Here is an 18411-nt window from a genome sequence, read left to right as displayed (position 1 = left end):
TCATGCTACAGGGAGAATGGTTTACTTGGGTACTGAGACAAATGCCTCATAAGGGTGTATTCAAAACTGGAAGTCAGTGAGGGGAAGGAAAGATCTCCCGCTTGTATTTTACTCTGGAGTCAGTTGTATAAACCTCCATCCATTCATCCACGATACCGCTTCGTCCTGAGCAGCGTTGACATTTTTTTCTTGAAATTTTGACCATGAACATCGACCATCTATAAAAAGGGACATTTTTGACAAAAATATAAGGCTTCTGAAAAGTGTCCTCATTTCTATGCACTCTGTACTTGGTTGGGCCTCCTCTTGCATGAATCAGTGCGGCGTGGCATGGAGGCCATCTACCTGTGGCACGGCTCGGTTTTAAAGGAAGTCCAGGTTGCTTTGATGGCAGCCTTCAGGTCATCTGCATTCTTGGGTCCAGTTTCTCTCACCTTCCTCTGGACAATAGTGCATAGATTCTCTATGGAGTTCAGGTCAGGCCAGTTTGCTGGTATTTCAAACACATTAACACCAGGGTCACTGAACCAGCAGTGTGTGGCGGTGGACTGAGGACCACTTACTGTGGTAGTTCATGCAAAAGGAGGCCCAACCGAGTGCAAAGAAATGAACATACTCTTCAGAAGCCTGATATTTTTGTTTAAAATATCCCATTTTTATTGATTTTATATAATATTCTAATATTCTGAGACACTGAATTTTGGGTTGTCATTATCTGTAAACCATCATCATCAAAATTTCAGCAAATAAAGCTTCAGATTTTTCACTCACTGTGTCAAGAGCCTAGATCATATCTGGGTGTGACTTTCTTCAATGAGTGACAAAAAAATACTAAACATTTTATTGATATTCTATATTTTGAGACAGACGGAAAATATTAAAGTTAATTTTAATATTTGAGCCAAGTGATTTATAAGAGACTGACCCACTGACCTCAAACAGGGAAAGACAAACAGACAGAGAGTATCATCTACATAGAAAAGACTCAAACTACACTCAAACCAAGGAACTTCTTTTGCACTGAAAGATGAATTTGGGACAATGGACCAATTCACAAAATAAATAAATAAATAAAAATGTAAAAAAAAATTGCTCCCATGTTTTTCAGTTTGAGTAGACACAATGATATTGTACAAAATAGATGTAAAGAGAAAAAAGATCTTCAGATTGGCAAGGGATCACTTTTTTTAAACTTTTCTTTTTTGCACCAATACATTTTGTATTTTTCTGGACATGAAACTGATACTTGAGGCTATGCTTACTATTTTTATGAGCGAGTCATCTCGAGCCAAAATTCCCTGGCAAACGCACATCGTGGATCAAAACGACTGCGCTGCAGCACAGCAGCTGTATATTAATATGACACTGCTGAGACACACACCACAGGAACATTGCACACTCCAGATATCTGAAGTCCCCGAGCACTACCATACCTAACATAATGTGACACCTTCCAGGTCAGCGAGGAGGGTTTGCTCTGAGTGCAGGAGCTTCTCAGGAGCAGACGGAGTACTTTAATCCAGCTGTAAGACACACGCTTCTGTCAGAGAGCTGGAGGCTGCAGCCCGTTCCAGCTGCTCCCACTGCAGGAGTCACATTACAGCGGAGGCAACAGGCCAAAGCCTGCTCACACGAAAAGATCTTTAAAATCACTTTTGTTAGCTTCAACTCTGCAAAATATTACTTTTAAATATGTCTGTATGTGTTGCTAAAGAAACTCAAGTTATTACTGAAATGTGTTTTTTTTCTGTTATTTCTACAACCAGAATTTATGAACTAAAATGACAGAATTTTGTGTAAAGATTGTAATTATTATGGTGTTTAGTTAATTAAAAAAAAGAAAGGAAAGCCATCTCATTGTGTACAGTAACTGTTTTTTGAATTCCACATTTTTCTGTGAGCTCCATGCTACTAACAGCAAACTTTCATTCTATCTGTAACAATTCTAAAATATATTTTAGCTCTAAAGAAATACACAGGCATAACTAAAAAATAGAATATAATGAAAATGTTCAATATTTTGTGTCACTTATTATAGAAAGTCAAACCCATACATGATATACGCTCATGACAGAGTAAAATATTTCAAACCTTTATTCGTTGAAAATTTGATGATGATGGTTTACAGATAATTAAAACCCAAAACAGAGAGTCTCAGGGAATTTTGATATTACATAAGATCAATAAAATGGGATATTTTTAAGCTAAAACCTTAAGGCTTCTGAACAGTATGTTCATTTCTATACTTGGTTGGGCCTCCTCCTGCATGAATAGTTTTGAGAGACCTAACTGTGAAAAGTGTAACGTGTAAGAACACAAAGTGCCTGGAGTCATTTCCTGATCTGACACCCACGGCTTTACATTCTTTTCATTTAGCAATGTGGACAGGAACGACACAGAGAAGTCAAAAACAGAGTAAATTTAGATTGTATAATGCGAACGGCAGTAGAGTTAACCTGCTGGAGACTGCACATCAGACATCTGACCTGCTATTTAAATTCAGAAGCTCTTTTATTTCACAACATTAAAATAAGTTACAAATATCAAATCTTGAGGGGCCATCATCAGACTTCATCCTCAGTGGAAAACCAGAAGTGTGTTAAAAAAAAAAAGATTTTAGTCTGGACCAACAAAACTGGATTACTGGCACAAAAAACTACCTGTTCTCACACGGTCCTTCATATAAATATTACAAGATGAGAGTTTAATATTCAACAAAATAAAAAAGACACACCTACAAACACAACAACCCCCCCCCCCCCCCCCAAAACAAACAAACACACACACACACACACACACACACACACACACACACACACACACACACACACACACAGTTACAGGCTCCAGCTGTTTATTTTTTCCTGTTTCACTTCCATTTTTACACCTGTAACATCATCTCACCTTCTCCACTTAACACATCCAGAACATTGCAGTCTGTTATTTTTAGCTCAGTAGGCTTGATACTGCACACACTCATCATCGCATAAACAAACAGTAGCTACATAATAGCTGGTCTGCCGCCAAACGTACCAGAGAGCAGAGCATTTCATCTGGGGAGCAAGAGTGGCTCAGCATCTCGGTGGCCTTGGAGCTGTGATGCACAACAAACACTGAAAAATATCAGTGTCCCTGATTGAGTTCTACTGTTTAACCCACTTCAAATCAAAATAAATCATTTAGTGCAAAACAAATCATGTTATTTAAAAAAAAAAAACTTTTAATTTAGAAACGGACCATCATTTATCAAATAAAAAAACATACTCATTTACATGGTGAAAGGAATGTCAGAAGTTATTCTAACACTGTAGGTATAGTGTAAACACAGAAAATCTGATTTAAAACGCCACACCAAACCTTTCGCAGTTTAGGAGACAAAGTGTTGGTCAAATATGTAAAAATCTACAAATGTAAAAAAAAAAAAAAAAAAAAAAAAAATCTTTGTCTGACTTTCGAACACATTCACCCTCAGAAACATGGATAGTGTTCAGAATCGGTCTGCCACCAACAAGGAGCTTCACTTTCCTCCACATTTTAAAAGAACAAAACGGTAACACTTTACTTGAAGCCCACCTCTATAACGCATTATAAGTACACGTATAAAGCATTATAATGCTATTATAGCACTGTATAACTATAGCTATAAACAATCATAAACGATCACAATGCTTTATAACAATAATCATAACCCACTATACAGCACTGGGTTAGGGTTAGACACCAGGTCCTGGCCCTAACTGATGTTATAAAGCATTGTGATCATTTATGAGTGTTTATACAGTGCTTTGGCAATGGCATTATAATGCTTTATAAATGCGTTACACAGGTGGGCTTCAAGTAGTGTTACCAAAAAAATGACACAGAGCAATGACAGAGGAAGAGACAAAACAGTAAGCAGCAAACATACCGTAGAATAAATTAATTTGTTGCATGAAACAAAAAGAAAACATTTTTTAATATATCAAAAACAATTAAACATTCAATAAAATAATTTCATTGCACAGCTTCATGATTAATTACGTAGGCTTTATAGTTAAGAATGTGAACATTAAAAAGGTGGCTCTCCAAATTGTTGTTCAGAGTGTGATTACTGTTTTGTCACAACACCTACACTCATGTGACTCTTAGACTGAGTCAGAAAACAGATCTCTTGACCAATCACGTGTCCAACTCTCATCAACGGGCAAGCAATCATCTGACAGATCAACATGTCCCTCCTGTCTGTGAGAACACGCCACAGTTATGTGTCCTTCGCCGTCGGCCTGCTGCTGTTGGTCAGTGGGAGAAGAGATGCTGAGTCGCCGTGCTCGTTGTATCACGCTGTGTTGTGTTTTTCCAGCAGGAGTCGGAGGAACCAGCAGGTCACTGTTGTCATTATCACACACAGACACGCAAGAAACTCCTGAGTCACGTTTGTGGGCGATCAGCTGACCTAACTGCAGGTGCCTGCTCCTTCTCCGCACTTGGAAGTGTTTGTGAGTCGGCAGAGGGGTTTTGTGATTCTCTGGTTTCCCCAGCCTCTGTCCGGTGGAGCGTGTGTCACTGCATCTGGTTGGTGTTGTGCTCCATATTAGGTTTTCCTTTGTGCACACCTGACCACGCTGGCCAGCACTGACCAGACTGTTTAGCTGGGGATGAACAGAAGCAGCGTTTACCGCTTTCTTATGTTTCAGCTCACACATATTTTCAAGAAAAGCTTCTGGATCTTCTCTTTCGGGTAGAGAAGTGAATTTATGAGCTAATTTTCTGTGAGCGGAGATGAACGAATGTGACACAAACCTTTTAACGTTGGGAGTGGACTGAGAGGGAGGAACAAAGTCTTGTATGGTTAGACTATCTCTTTTACAGCTCCGTCTACTACACCGTCTCCGGGTCTCTCCTGGTGACTGAATCAAGGGCTTTAGGTCTGGCTTGAGTGACTGAGGGGACGCTTCTGCAGTTGTCCAAGCAGTTTCTGCTTTCCAGCTGAGCATTTCGGTACGTGTATCGGCCAGCGATGAGTTACCAAAAAGGTCTGCGGAACAGTTATAGGCGTCTTCTATGAGATCCTGCTCCTCGTTTTTGAAGGAAGGTTTTAACTCATTTTGCTCATCAAACTTAGAGGAGCAGATGCTTCTGGTTTGACTTTGATTCTCCTGCTGAATCAAGTCTTTGCATACCTGGTGAGAATGCTTTCGTCTGTCGTGTCCATTTGGTATATTAACGACGTCCAGTAAAACCTGTGATTGGTTTTCTGTTAGCTGTTCACTTCTTTGATCTGTACAAGTTGATTCAGTTGTCAGGTTTGTAATTACCGCATTATTTCTTTCCGTGTTGTTCTGACAGAGCACATTTGAATTTGGCCCTGTGTCAACAACAAAGTCTTTGCTTCCTCCACATATAAAATCTGTGAGACTTTCAGATAAAGGTAAATCTTCCCAGTCCACTGAGCTGGAGAGAAGCGTTCCCGTTAATTCATCAGTAGAAGCCTGTGCCTCTTTAGCACTGTGTCTTCTGTGATCAGGCTCAGTAAAGGAAGTGTTCAAGGTGGAGCTTGTTCTCATTGACTTTTGAGAGCGCAGGTTTGGGCACTTAGCAAATGATGGACAACAAGATAAACTTTGATCCAGATGAAAAGGGGAAGTTTCTTCTGTGGCTTTATGTTTCTGCAGAAAGCCCTTGCCTACCCAATGTGGCATTGCACTGTTGTCTGTCTGTCTGCTGTTCTGCGAACTTCCACTTTCCTCCTGCTCTGCTGACGAAGTGACAACACCGAGAGACTGCTGCCACGGAGGGGTGGGAGTGAGCGTGCAGTCAAGATGCTGTGGCCTGAAGTAGAACGAAAGAATGGTCACAAAAATGACACAACTCAAATGTTGAAAGTGTTACGAAGCACACAATCCTGCTCATACTGACAAAACCACTGAGGTCATTGACTATGACCAACATGGAAGACAAATATTTAAATATCTCAAGTCAAGGTTGTTTCTCCATTTTTTCTTTTTTTTTGTACAAAATGTACAAAAATATATCTAAAAACAAATGAAAAACAGTGCATAAAGACCCAACTCAAGTTCATCACCTGTGCGTAGGCTTGAACAGGAAACGAGGAGAAGACAGCGTCACGTTGAAGCTGCTGGCTGGAGAGTGACGAGGAGTCAGCAGCAGCTGTGTTGCTGGAAATCTAGAGGCTCTGTTGGGGTCTGAAGCTTTCTGCAGAAGTTTCTGATAATAGGTGAGCACTGTACAGCCTCCCAATCCTGTAGCTTTGGGAAGGATCATCTGATTGACAATAAACTGTGTGCGATCTTTTCTGCACTTCGGAGCAGGATCTTCCATCCAAGGTCTTTGGTCATTTTCTGTTAGCTAAAAAACACAAACAGCTGAAATCAAGCATATGCATTAAGTGTCTTTTAAAGTTCAACTTAGAACACTAAACAAGAAAACTGATAAACTTTGGATTAAATCTGAAAAACCAAAAACCAATACTTTCAATATTTGGAAAGTTATGTTTTAGAGCTGAGATTATTCAACAAATAAAGTTAAAATTCAACCTGAAGGTTGCTGTGCTCTTTGACTCAAATAGTTGCTACAAATATTCTACTTCTACTCAACGTAACACTGAAAGCTGTCAACTGTGTGAACAGGTGTAAACATTCAAAACTATAGAAAGACAGTGAGACTGAGATTGACCCAATCATAAATATCATAGAATCACATTATCATGGCTGAATGATTATTCACTCATTCAAAACACAACATGAACAATTTCAAAACAATTTACCTTCATACAAAAGATGAAATGTCTACCAATAAAACAGTCCTCAATGGCCTTCAGCAGCAACGTGAATTTCTCTGATGGTTCTGCTGAACAGTCTGTGTTTCCCACTAACCTATGAAGAGAAGCAGAAAGAGTTTAATGAATGATGAGACTGAACAGATAGTTTTGATGCAATGATGGAAAAAAAATATTACCAGAGAAGCAAATTCAGAGAAAAACAACTTCTTTTTGTGACTAAACCTTTATGAATTTCAGATACATTTGTGGATTACAAAACAACTTCCCTGTCTAAATATTATGGAAACTCTGTAGTGCTTCTCAATCTGTCAACAGGTTCTAATTGTGATTTATAAAACTACCTTGTTTAAGCCAACATCTCTGGGAATATGCTGAGGCTTAGGAAACAAACCTCACTATAACGAAATGTTCCAGGTGCTGAAAGACAACTGGACAACGGTGACAGTTAAGACGTGGAGTTCTTACCTCTGTAATCCAGTGGCATCCACGCCAAAGAACTGGTTCAAGTGGCTTCCAAACACCGTCACCCCAAATATGCTTTTGTCTCTGGTTACCCTGAGTGAAAGACGGTATCTGTACTCCACCTGTTCCCTCAGGCACAAATATCCACACCTGGAGCATCTGCATCTGTCAGGGAGCAGGAAGTTCATGTGTACTGTAGGATGAGTCTTCAAGACAACTTGGTATAAAGATGCAAAAAAGCATAAAGCGATCACTTTCATACGGTTTTATATTTTCTTACCTTTCCGTGTCCCGTTGTTCAACGTCAATCCTTGAGAAACAGCCTTTACAGCTCGGATAAAACACTGAGGAGTCTTGAAGAGACAGCACGACGCAGTCCACCAGAGCCCGTCTCACAGACATTTGGTCCCAAAACAACCGCAGCTCACAGCGAGATACATTCAGCTTCACGGCGAGGTTTAGTAACTCTTCCTATCAGACAGAGCTGATAGAAAGGCGCGCGCCAATAGTCGCTGCAGATCGAAAACATGAGCATTTATTACTTTAACTTGACACGAACTCACAGAAGGAAATAGATATTTGTCTTCTTCGTGCTTTGCTTCCTCCAGCCGGTCACACAGGGTTTCAGTTCATATCGCCCCCTACCGACGTACAGGGGGAACGGCCCAAAAAAATAAAAATAAAACTGATTTCAGCTTCAAGACTCAGTTGGAACTCAAACGCCATTTATTTCCAGGGAATGAACTGAGTAATAGGGAAAATATTTATGGTACAGAATCAAGTATTTACACCATTTTTTTTGCATTACTTGAGCTTGAGAACCACTTAATAATATTTTTGGAAACTTTGGTCTCAACCTGTGAAAGGACCCAGTGAAAGCAACAAAGTCTCCATCTTTTTTTTTTTTTTTAATATCTATAATGAATTGAGTGTTCAAACAATTTCAGGATTTTTTTGGGGGGTGTCAAACTGTAAAATTTGCAAGAATTGTCTTTCTTTTAAATTCATCCACTTTTGACTGTTTTTGGAGTGCAAGTCAGATAAACAGTCAGACCCTAAATGGTGCTGTGAGATGATTTACCAGTATTTAAAGTCTGCTTGTCCATTTCACTCTGTGGAGCTCCAAAGCAAATTTATTCACACATCCACACAAGAATTATTCCTTATTTATTTATTATTTCATAACACAAATGTAATAAAATCATGTGTCAACATTACAAGTTGGAATAAGTTTTTTTGGCAATCATGGTGAATTTCAGAAAGTGTCACGAACATGATAATAATTAAAGGTGACTTGATAACACAACACAACAATTCCTATGATGACAAATGGACCCCAAACCTGACCTCCAGTCTGCTGCTCCTTTTAGTTGAAGGCACTGTTAAACATATTCTTCTCTGCATGTCTATCATTAATGACAAAACTAACTTTGTCCCACATTTGATTTGTTGAAATCTGGTTGCTGTTTTACCACAAAGGTGCTCTGGTCAGCACCCCTTTCCAACTGTGGGAATCTGCCACCTGCAACAGCAAAGATACAAACAAATAATCACAGCAGGAACATTTTTAAAACTAATTAGCTGAACTGCTGAATTCTGTTTGAGCAGAATGACTCGCCTGCATTCGCTTATGGAGAAATGTGAGCTTCTGGTTTAGACATTCAATCTCCTGAAGAAAAGACAGAAGCCATGGTTATGTGACTGCAGAGCAGACAAAGCTATTTATTGACACCTAATGGTGTCTTTCACATGACAGGAAGCTCAGACGACATTTACTGTCAGAGAAAGGCCTTTCATTAGTCAATGAAAATACCTGAGCCACTTTCTCACTGTGTCTGAGTTTGATCTGAGGGAGGAGGTCATTCAGTCTTTCGATCTGTAATCAAAACAAATTTTGATGACATGAACTTCTATCTTCTTCTGGCGAGTATTTGTTTATCAAAGTGATTGCATGATTTACCCTCCTTTCAATAGTCTGCAGTCTGGTTTTCATGCTTGTGTTGATCACAGTCATGGGAATGCGTCTGGATTTGGGACGTACTGTGAAAAAAAATAAAAATATCAAAGCTCATGAAAATTGAACCGTTTCATACTGGATTAGAAGTTGACATTGGTAATAAAAAAAATTGAAGTATGTTGTTACTGACACACTGACACAGGTCAGAGGGTAGTTACAGTCTTGAGAGGCTGTCAGCAAGTCACAGGGTAAACACACACAGTCACCCCTCATATAAACAGGTCAATAGAGGCACCAATTAACCTGAAAATCATGTTTTTGTCTTGTGGAAAGAAACTGAACTAAGTGAAGAAAACACATACGAACAGGAAAAACATTTGTATGTTAAACAGAAAGGTCTCAAAACTTGGACTCAGACTATGGCTCTCTGAGGTGAATGTGTAAACCAGCACAACACAGATTTTGAGCTAGAATGTTAAATAGGACAAATGAAAGTAGAGAATTGTCTTTAAAGCGATGTTGCTGATAAGCCTGTTGTAAATAAACATTTATTTGAACAATTTTAATTCAGTAGCACTACACAAAAAATCTGTTTCTTGCGCTTTAAATACTGTTTTTTTTACGTCTTTTCATATTGAGGAATCAATTATTTAAAGCACAAGCAAGAAATATGCATCTAAAATCTGACTGATCCAAAACTCCTGTGATTAATCACAGAAAAGAAGGGGGGGGGGGGGGGGGGAATGCAAAAGTGATGGTGTGTATAATTTTACCATGCTGAAAGATTTTGGCAACTTCCAGCACATGAGGCCTGTGGAGACAATGAGGCACAGCATTAGATGAGCTGCACAGTGATCTGGATGTGTTGAAAAGAATCATTGACACATACAGATGTTTGCTGTTGGCTGGGATTGAGCTGTTCAGAGGGATGAGGAAGCCACGGTGGTTCCTTATCTACACACAGGTGAGAGACAACTGCAGAGTGATTTTTATAATAGTAATGCTCTGTACAAATGTTTCGCTCCAGACAGACAAGCCTGCATCTGAAACATGAAGACAAGTGAAAACCTTGAGGATGACATCTGGAGAGTTCAGCCCAAAAGCATTGGTGATCATCTGGAACGAGATGTGGTTTAACATGATACATTTATACACATTTAAATCATCACTTTCAACTTTTAAGTTTTTTTTTTTTTTGCATAAATTATAGTTTAAATTCTAACAATGAACATTCACTATACATTTAAAAAGTAAATACAGAATGCAAAAACAACTATTTCTATACTGTTACAGATAGCAATAACAATCAAAATTTAGACTGGAAAGAAGGAATGAGATGATCGGATCATTTCCATACCTGTGTGACTGTGGTGACCTCGGCTGGAGGAATGGACACTTCCCGGAGAGCCACCACTCCTTCATCTGCAACAAATATGGCCTACAATCACACAAATCTTTACAGACTCTCAATAAATTGCAAATATTTGATCTTTTATTAATCAATTAATCATCCGTAACCCAGAGGACATCAATAAGCAGATAAAAAAAACCCAGAAAAACTGAATATTTGTCTTTTACAATGAATCATAAAGCTTCTGTGAACAGTTCTGACATAGTGATCAATAAATAGAACAAAACTTGACCAGACAAGACAATAACACTAATGTAATACAGTGAGGTTCCATAGAGACTGTTTCCATATTAGCCTGTTTAAGCTTTTCACACATTCAGGCAGATTTGTAAGATGTTTGGAGGACTTTCAGGTAAATAGCATTTTATTCTTATATGTTTGATGCTACAGGTCTTCTTCACACCATGGGGAACATTTTTGTTATACAGCAGCCAGCCACACACACACTCACACTTCCTTCCCTCATGAGAGTGTCTGCTGGAAGCACTCAGCGGTCAAAAGCACCTGCTGTTGTTCCATTTCAGGAAATCTCCTCATCAAACAAAGACTTAAACTTTCTGCACCATGTGATAAGATTTACTATATCAATATCCAAAGCTGAGAGCATCCTCTCTCTGTTTCCAGACGTCAGTGGGTTAATAAGCCATCACCATGGACACGCGCGCACAGACCGTCTATTGGTTACTGACCTCTGGATTTATTCTGATCCCAGAATAAAGGAGAGAGAAACACTCACAGAAGCTTACGAACCATTTTTGTCGAGCCGCCTCAGAGCGATCCAAACCTTCACTACGGAGGGGTTTCGCTGAGACGAGACACTGCTGGACATTTTCACCCGCTGAGCCGTCCCAGAGACCACCGAGCCCTTCATACATCCGGGGCTTTTCATCACTGCGTGAAATCCGCATGAACACGTGAGTCCAATCAGAGGACGTCATCCTGACAGAGAGGTAATTTTAAATAAATAGGGGGATAACATGTTCCCACAATGTCTCCTAAAACAAACGTAATGTTGGCCACTGTAAATAACAACAGTAAATGTTACAAAAGGATTTTGATTAATTATTTGCATTCTACAATTAAAAAAAAGAAAAGAAAAAAGGCATGCTTAACCTGATGTTAGGGAGAAGACTGAATAAATCACTTGTAGCTCCTCTTGAACCTGTATAATGTAAAAAAAAACAAAAAAAAAAAAACTACAGGTAGAAGTAGAAACCTGCAGTTGGGACAGAAATGTTATGACAGCATCATTGAGAGTGGAACAACCAGAGTTTGAGAAATAATTGACTCCATGAGCAGTAAGAAGTGTGATTTTCACATAGCTTGAAATTACATGACAACTTGGACTGAAAATCACAATTTCTAAGTTAAAGAGAACATTCCTGTGGAAGCAGCTTCACAGGTTGGTACTTGACTAACTGTAGAAAGTTACTTAATGTGACAACATCTCTCAAGTTCTTCGGTAATGGCTTAAGTTGTCGAATTATTCATACTTTTTAATATATTGTCGTCTTATTTCACTGTATTTAGTTGGGAATGGGGTTGTTGGGGCTCTGTCAGAAAATGGGTGTCTGCTTCCTTTTCTTTCTTTTTTTTTTTTATTTTTTTTTTCTTCTTCTTCTTTCCATTGAATCGGTGGCGCAACATTTCCAGAGCTCAGTGTGTTTTACAGGAAGCCTCAGCCCGACACACACGCACACACACACACACACACTCACACACACACACACACACACACAGAGCTGCGCCCGTCAGCCGGATCGCTGTTTACGCGGAGCAGGACCGGGACAGTCGTAGTATCATGGGCGAAAAAAGGTAATTAACCACAGTGAGAATTGTGTTTTTCCTCCTATAAACCCGCATCTATCCACCGTGGCGCAGAAAGAAACAGGATTTGCTCTTGTTTTCGCTCAGGGGAGGAAACTTGTGGATCGTCCTGGCTTTGGCGCACGTCGCGGCTGTGGTCGCTCTTCCTCCCGGTGGGTGAACAAGACCTCAGCTCTCCGATCTGTGCAGCAGCCTTCCTCTGACGGTTTTTACTGTGATGTATGTTTTCACTCAGGGCTTGATGATAACGCAGACCTCAATCTGAGCTGTACCAATGCTTTTGACGACGTGATCAGCTGCCATGTGGACCGAGAGGAGTGCTCTGGATACAGCCTGACAGTCCGGAACGACCGCTGGGCCGAGTGAGACACACACTTTATTCCTCCTCTCTTGTCCAGTGTCACACAAGACCAGCAGCACTTTCACTTTGTACGCTTGTGATTCCTGCTGTGATCCTGAAAGCAAGATCAAGACCAGCCAATTTATCTCAAAAATAGAATAAAATAAACAAACCTAAGAATTCATAAAACAGATGGCATATTAACATTTACAAATCGAATCTACAGACTTTTGTAGCAAGTAAGTTAAACCTCTAATAGTTTCACTTTGGTTCAAAACATAAAATACCATCCACACTTGGGAAAAAAAAAAAAAAAACAGACTCAAAATATGACTTTCCAAAAATACAACTGGCTTTGGTATGGGAACATTTTGACTTCTCTGTCATTTTCTGAAGTGTTTGACTGCCCCAACTAATCTACTAATCTACTTATACCAATGCAGAATCTCTAGCAGCTCACGTCTTATGTTGTAAAAACCAATAGTTATGGATTTTCTCCCCCACCATGTATTTGCTGTTTCCGAGCTTGCTCCAAGGCCCACAAGTAGATGCTTTCCAAAGTGAGGAGGATACATTTATATAAGCTTAATCATGACTGTTGGTGGGTTTAATATGAAAAGGAACAAATAATCCACACCATCCATGTTTAATACCGCTTTATATTGAAGGTTTCCGGGAGTTGCAGCTGATTCCAGCTAACCAGAGGCAGGTTACACCCCGGATATGTTATCATTTCATCGCAGTGCAAACAAAGGTAGACAGACAACCACAAACAGGAAGTTCTGGCCCTCAAATCCAAGTTTTGTGAAATGAAACTGAAGAACACACGTACAGGGAGAACGTGCAAACTCCACACTGAAAAGCACAACATGGCTGAGCGGTTTCTTGCTGAGAGGTTGGAACTGAAACCTCAAGTTAGGAAAACAATGAAGTCCTGGACCAGAGGGACAAAAGGGGATCATTTAAAAACAACATCTGATAATAAGTGTAGGGTGTATGTAAGGATAATTTATGCAGACATCCACTTCACTATTAAAGTCATAATTTGCTACTTAACAACTGAACCTGTGAAGTGTTGACATTTTTGCTATGAGATGACTTTGCTGCTTTCATTTCTGCAGACAGCAGGGTTTTTTTTTCCAAGTTTTAGGTGGAGTATTTGTGAAATATACTCATCATAATTTTTCAGCTTTTTCAAAAAAGCAGTTTTTTCATTCAGTTGTCATCTATATGTCATTTATTGAGCACAACTTTTTGAAGTTTTTTGATTTAAAGATTTTCATCCTAACTTTTTTCTATATACATAGGCTATAGTTTGTCATTTCAAAGGTTTGTAATTCCAGTTTTCACATTAATCAATTTCAATAATCACTGACAATATGCTGCTGTAAATCAGTTGATTTACTGATCAAACTGTATTTCATCCACACCATTAGGATAGTGTGAATATGAAGGCAAATTAAATAGCTTTGATGGAAAACATTATTGCTTTGGAAAAGCAGGATTTATCTCAGAGTTGTTGAAATGGATCACATCAGATTATACAAGTGTATTTACTGTATTTCAGGTGCTGGTGAATGAATGCGACTTGTAAATGAGCAAAACTACCTGGAATTCATAAACACACATTTAATACAGTATATTCTGTATGGTTTCAGTCTTGTCCTTTACTCTGTCCACAGTGAGAAGAACTGCAGTTTGCGGCAGTGTGACGTCGGACGATGTTGTTGCTCTGTGAGAATGATGCTTACCTTACGGGACACTCACACAGTTACAGTCTGGGGGAAAGGCAGAAGCATGGAGTCCAAAAAGTTTGGTGTTTATGAGAACAGTATGTGACAAATCTGCAGCTTCTAAAGATTGACTGAATGGAACAGACAGGAAGTCAAAGTAACTTTTCCTTTCTCTGTGTCGATACAGTGAAACCTAAAACTCCGACAATCAAGTCAGTGAAAGAATTCAATGGAAACTTTGAAGTCCTGTGGGACACAAAGATGCGAGGAATTGCCAAGAAAAGCCTGACTGCAGAAGTGACTTACTACAAAGCACCAAACATGACAAAGGTAATTTATTATTTGCATCATTTTTCCTGGAGATGTTGACAAGGTGTGTTTCTGCCAGCTGAGCAATCACAACATTGATTTCTTCAAATCAGAAGCGCGTCCCCGCACCACCAGTCGAAGTTGACGGATTGTCTTACTTTCAAATACCGGGAAGTGATTTAGAGCCCAATACGACCTATATGGTCAGTGTGAGAAGCAAGACAAACTGGAGTGGCTTGATGAGTGACAGCAGCAGCGAATTTGAATTCAAAACCCGTGAGTCTTTTCTTTTATTCAATATAATTATTTTGTTGATGTTCGATATGAATCTCCAATGCTTCCATGTCTGCATTCAACCCTATGGCATTATTATCTGTATGACTGAATCGCACATGTCTTTATGATCACTTTGTAAAGTGTTTTGGACAGAGGAGGAGAGTGGAGAAGTGTATACTTGTTCTGATTATGTTTTGGACATGTTATATTGATCATTCATTTCTGTTTGCACCTGTGCATCTTAGGAAATGATTCAATCATTCATCAGCAAAGAGACGATGGTATGAAGTTCACTTCATTTCTTCTGTCATTTGTGAATGTTGGTTCTGTTCAGCATTCTGGAACAGATTTAAAATGCACATACTGTAAACATACACATTTGGTATTTCATGTGTGAGTTTCATGAGAACAGATTTTAAGAGTTGCCCTGTTCACGTACTGCACAGAGGCTTCGTCGAGCTCACTGTTTCTGACTGTCATCGTCAGTCTCAGCGTCGCTGCCATCGTCCTCAGCGGTGTGATATACCTCTGCTTCGATAGGTAAGCCATGCAGAAATTCTCACGCATCCAGCTCTGTGACTGGCCACGTGTTGTTTTGTTGATTTATTGTAACATTGATTTCAGGTTGAAAAGAAAGTGGTGGGACATCGACACCAAATATCCAAATCTTGTCATTAAGCATTCAAGTGAGCAAGAGGTAAGAAGACACTGACGGATTGTAAAGAAGAGTCAAACCATCCAGTTCTGAATCTATTTACTTCCTTCACCTCTTGTCATGAAAGGGAGATGCCATGTGTGACAACCTGCTCTGTTTTGCTCTGTCAAGTCATCGTGACGCTGAGCGAAAATAAAACCCGGCCAGCATAGTGTCCTCCAGTCCAGCACCACCAGTATTCCGCTGCAATCAAAAAAAAAAAAATGTGTGCAGCATGAAAATAATTTTTCAATAGGCTAAAAATGATTGTATTTGTTTAAACTGAGTAATTTACTTACCGTTTATTGTTCCTCTATGATGATGTGAACGTTCACCTCTTTGGGGCTGCATTGGCCCAAAGCAGGGTAATTCTTTTGTTTTTTTATTTATTGAATAATTTGCAGGGAATTAAAACATTCCCATAAAAATTTACCACATAATCATGATAGACCCAGTACACATCACACCTGATGGTATTTAACCATAAGAGCTAATGTCTGTTTCGGGTAAAGAACTTATTGATACTTTTTTTAATGGGAGTTCTCTTTTTCTTCCTCTGAATAACGCTGCATGTTCAAGAACTGCATATCAGTCGTGGCGATATACTCCATCACTGCACCCTGTTAGAGTTTTTTAAAATCTAAAAGTCCTGCTAATCCTGCAGAGTTTAGTCGATTTTGTAGAGAAACAGTTCTGATAGTCATCAAACCAAACTGGATCCATATTTGGAGGATAAAAGTCACAAAACCATTATTAAAATTGTCAAAAGTATTTTCACCTTCCACTAATGAATTGCTTCTTATTTTTTTTATGTTCTTTTTCAGGTTTTGAGGCCTCTTCCAACCATAATCTCCTCTGTCTCATTTGACCCCATCATTTCAGATGACGGCAAGCAGTGGTCAGTCTTCCTGCATCCGCGCATCGGCAATGCAGAAGTATGCATGACTGTTTTATCGAGTTTTGATAAATGTTTCATTTTGTCAATAGGTCAAAGACGTCAGCGTTGGACTCGAGCGGTGGAAGTCTTCAGCACAGCAGTGGCATCAGCACTGGATCCTCAGATCTCGGTTATGCAAACACCGAACCAGCGAACATTATAGCCAGTGTTCAAGACGCCCTTTGTAAAATATTCCCCAACATCAGCCCCGTGTCACAGCTGCCGTCTGCTCCTGAAGAAAGAAACAACAACAGAGATTTACCGTCTCCTGCCGGTGATCCGTGTGGCAATCCAGCAAATGAAATGAGCTGTGGATCATCAGGCCTGATAAATAAAACTTATTCCATTCTTGTTCCACTTGAGAAAAACAGCCCTGAGGTTCACATGCAGACTGAAATCTCCTGTGAATCTACGTACCGTCCTAATGGGAGAGACGGGTTGGATGATCGTCACCAACAGCTACCTGTTGTGCCGGGTTCTGCGCATGAACTCTTTAATTTCCTGTCAGCAGGTTCATCTTCTGTGGAAACGGATCTGTCTTATCAGCCGTGCAACCCAGAGTCTGGGACTTTTTCAGATGGTTCCACCTATTCTTCCTTCTCTCATGGCGCCAACACCACCATGTCCTCTGACCTTGAGAGCAGGGATGGCAGTGGGTGCGGGATTGTCGACGAAGCGGTCAGCGGTGCACCGAAACTGAACGGCAGTAATGAAGGTTCACTCATTACTGACACAGAAGCTTCCGGTAGCTCTGCTTCTGCCGACCCGCAGGGTGGGCTTTTTGTGGAAGATGACTACCAGCCATTTCAAAATCTCGTGGGGCAGCGTGATGTTCTGCTTTTGAAGCCAACAGGCCTTCAGCCTGAGAAAGGTTTGGACCGGCAGAAGGAGGACTCTTTGTCAAAGATCCCCCAGAACCTCTTCGGCCCAACAAGTCCGGGCTCCATCGATCTTGCTCTGAGTGGCCAAGCACCTTTTCTTCCCTTTTTGTCTGCTCAACGGTTGCAGTCAGTGACTGTAGACAGTGACTATCACTCTGTATAGTTCAGAGACCATGATTTGGGGATCATGATTCATGTTGACACTTGAAAAAGCAACAGTTTTGGGATCATTTACTGCAGCTTGTTATATTTGCCATGGCACATTTAGGTTATATCTGCATAAGTTTCACATGCATTAAGATTTGAAAGGCATTTTTAATTACTTCTTGGTTGTTGTCATTTAAAACCTTTTAGCACCTTGAATTATTTATGTTGTAAAATGTCAGCTGTATAAAGTGTTTAGACATAGTTGTGTTTTTTTTGTGTATTGCAAGTGTTTGTATTTTAATAAAAGATATTTATCGGTTTGTCGAAGCTGTTAAGAACCTATTCTGAATTCACCCGACACACAGTGTTTTAAATATCAGATAAAATTCAAATGAATAGTGAATATGAAGAATAGTGAATATGAAGTTGGCCAGAACAGTCAGTTATTAACAAACCGGTGTTAATATTAACTTTGCTTTTTTAAAAGATCATCGGTCATCAAAGACTCATTTTGTACACAAGACTATCAGGCAGCATGTGCTGCAGCTGAATAAGCTTTAACGCCGGGCTCTCTCACAGAGTGGGTGTGATACTCTTGTGAAATTACTTCCTCATTCTGTTCTGTCCCTCCTCTTCTCAGGAAACGTTTAGCCAGTTCC

At 39.8% G+C, this 18411-nt stretch overlaps 2 protein-coding genes across 3 annotated transcripts; one reads left to right on the top strand and one right to left on the bottom strand.

Moving 5' to 3' along the window:
• Positions 1-2118: 2118 nt before the first annotated feature.
• ddias (DNA damage-induced apoptosis suppressor) lies at positions 2119-7818 on the bottom strand. 2 transcript variants are annotated; one of them, XM_030099408.1, is made up of 6 exons: positions 7521-7818; positions 7244-7405; positions 6764-6872; positions 6062-6345; positions 4780-5808; positions 4487-4628 (listed from the first exon to the last, which is right to left on the bottom strand). In XM_030099408.1, the coding sequence occupies exons 1-6, from the start codon at positions 7640-7642 to the stop codon at positions 4625-4627; spliced, it is 1710 nt and encodes a 569-aa protein (XP_029955268.1). In that variant the 5' UTR covers positions 7643-7818; the 3' UTR covers positions 4487-4624. The 2 variants fall into 2 exon arrangements, with proteins under 2 accessions (XP_029955262.1, XP_029955268.1); XM_030099402.1 differs by having other exon boundaries at positions 2119-5808.
• A 4467-nt stretch (positions 7819-12285) lies between these two features.
• On the top strand, positions 12286-18072 carry LOC115394126 (uncharacterized). The gene is made up of 11 exons (XM_030099373.1): positions 12286-12423; positions 12523-12587; positions 12671-12797; positions 14458-14606; positions 14696-14838; positions 14931-15093; positions 15339-15374; positions 15540-15633; positions 15718-15790; positions 16612-16685; positions 16775-18072. Exons 1-11 carry the CDS (start codon positions 12410-12412, stop codon positions 17766-17768), a joined length of 1932 nt encoding a protein of 643 aa, XP_029955233.1. The 5' UTR covers positions 12286-12409; the 3' UTR covers positions 17769-18072.
• The last annotated feature ends 339 nt before the right edge of the window (positions 18073-18411 follow it).

Source organism: Salarias fasciatus, chromosome 1 (assembly GCF_902148845.1).
Source record: "Salarias fasciatus chromosome 1, fSalaFa1.1, whole genome shotgun sequence".
Lineage (NCBI taxonomy): Eukaryota > Metazoa > Chordata > Actinopteri > Blenniiformes > Blenniidae > Salarias > Salarias fasciatus.
The sequence above is the reverse complement of the archived record's forward strand: the minus strand, read 5'-3'. Positions and strand labels throughout refer to the sequence as shown.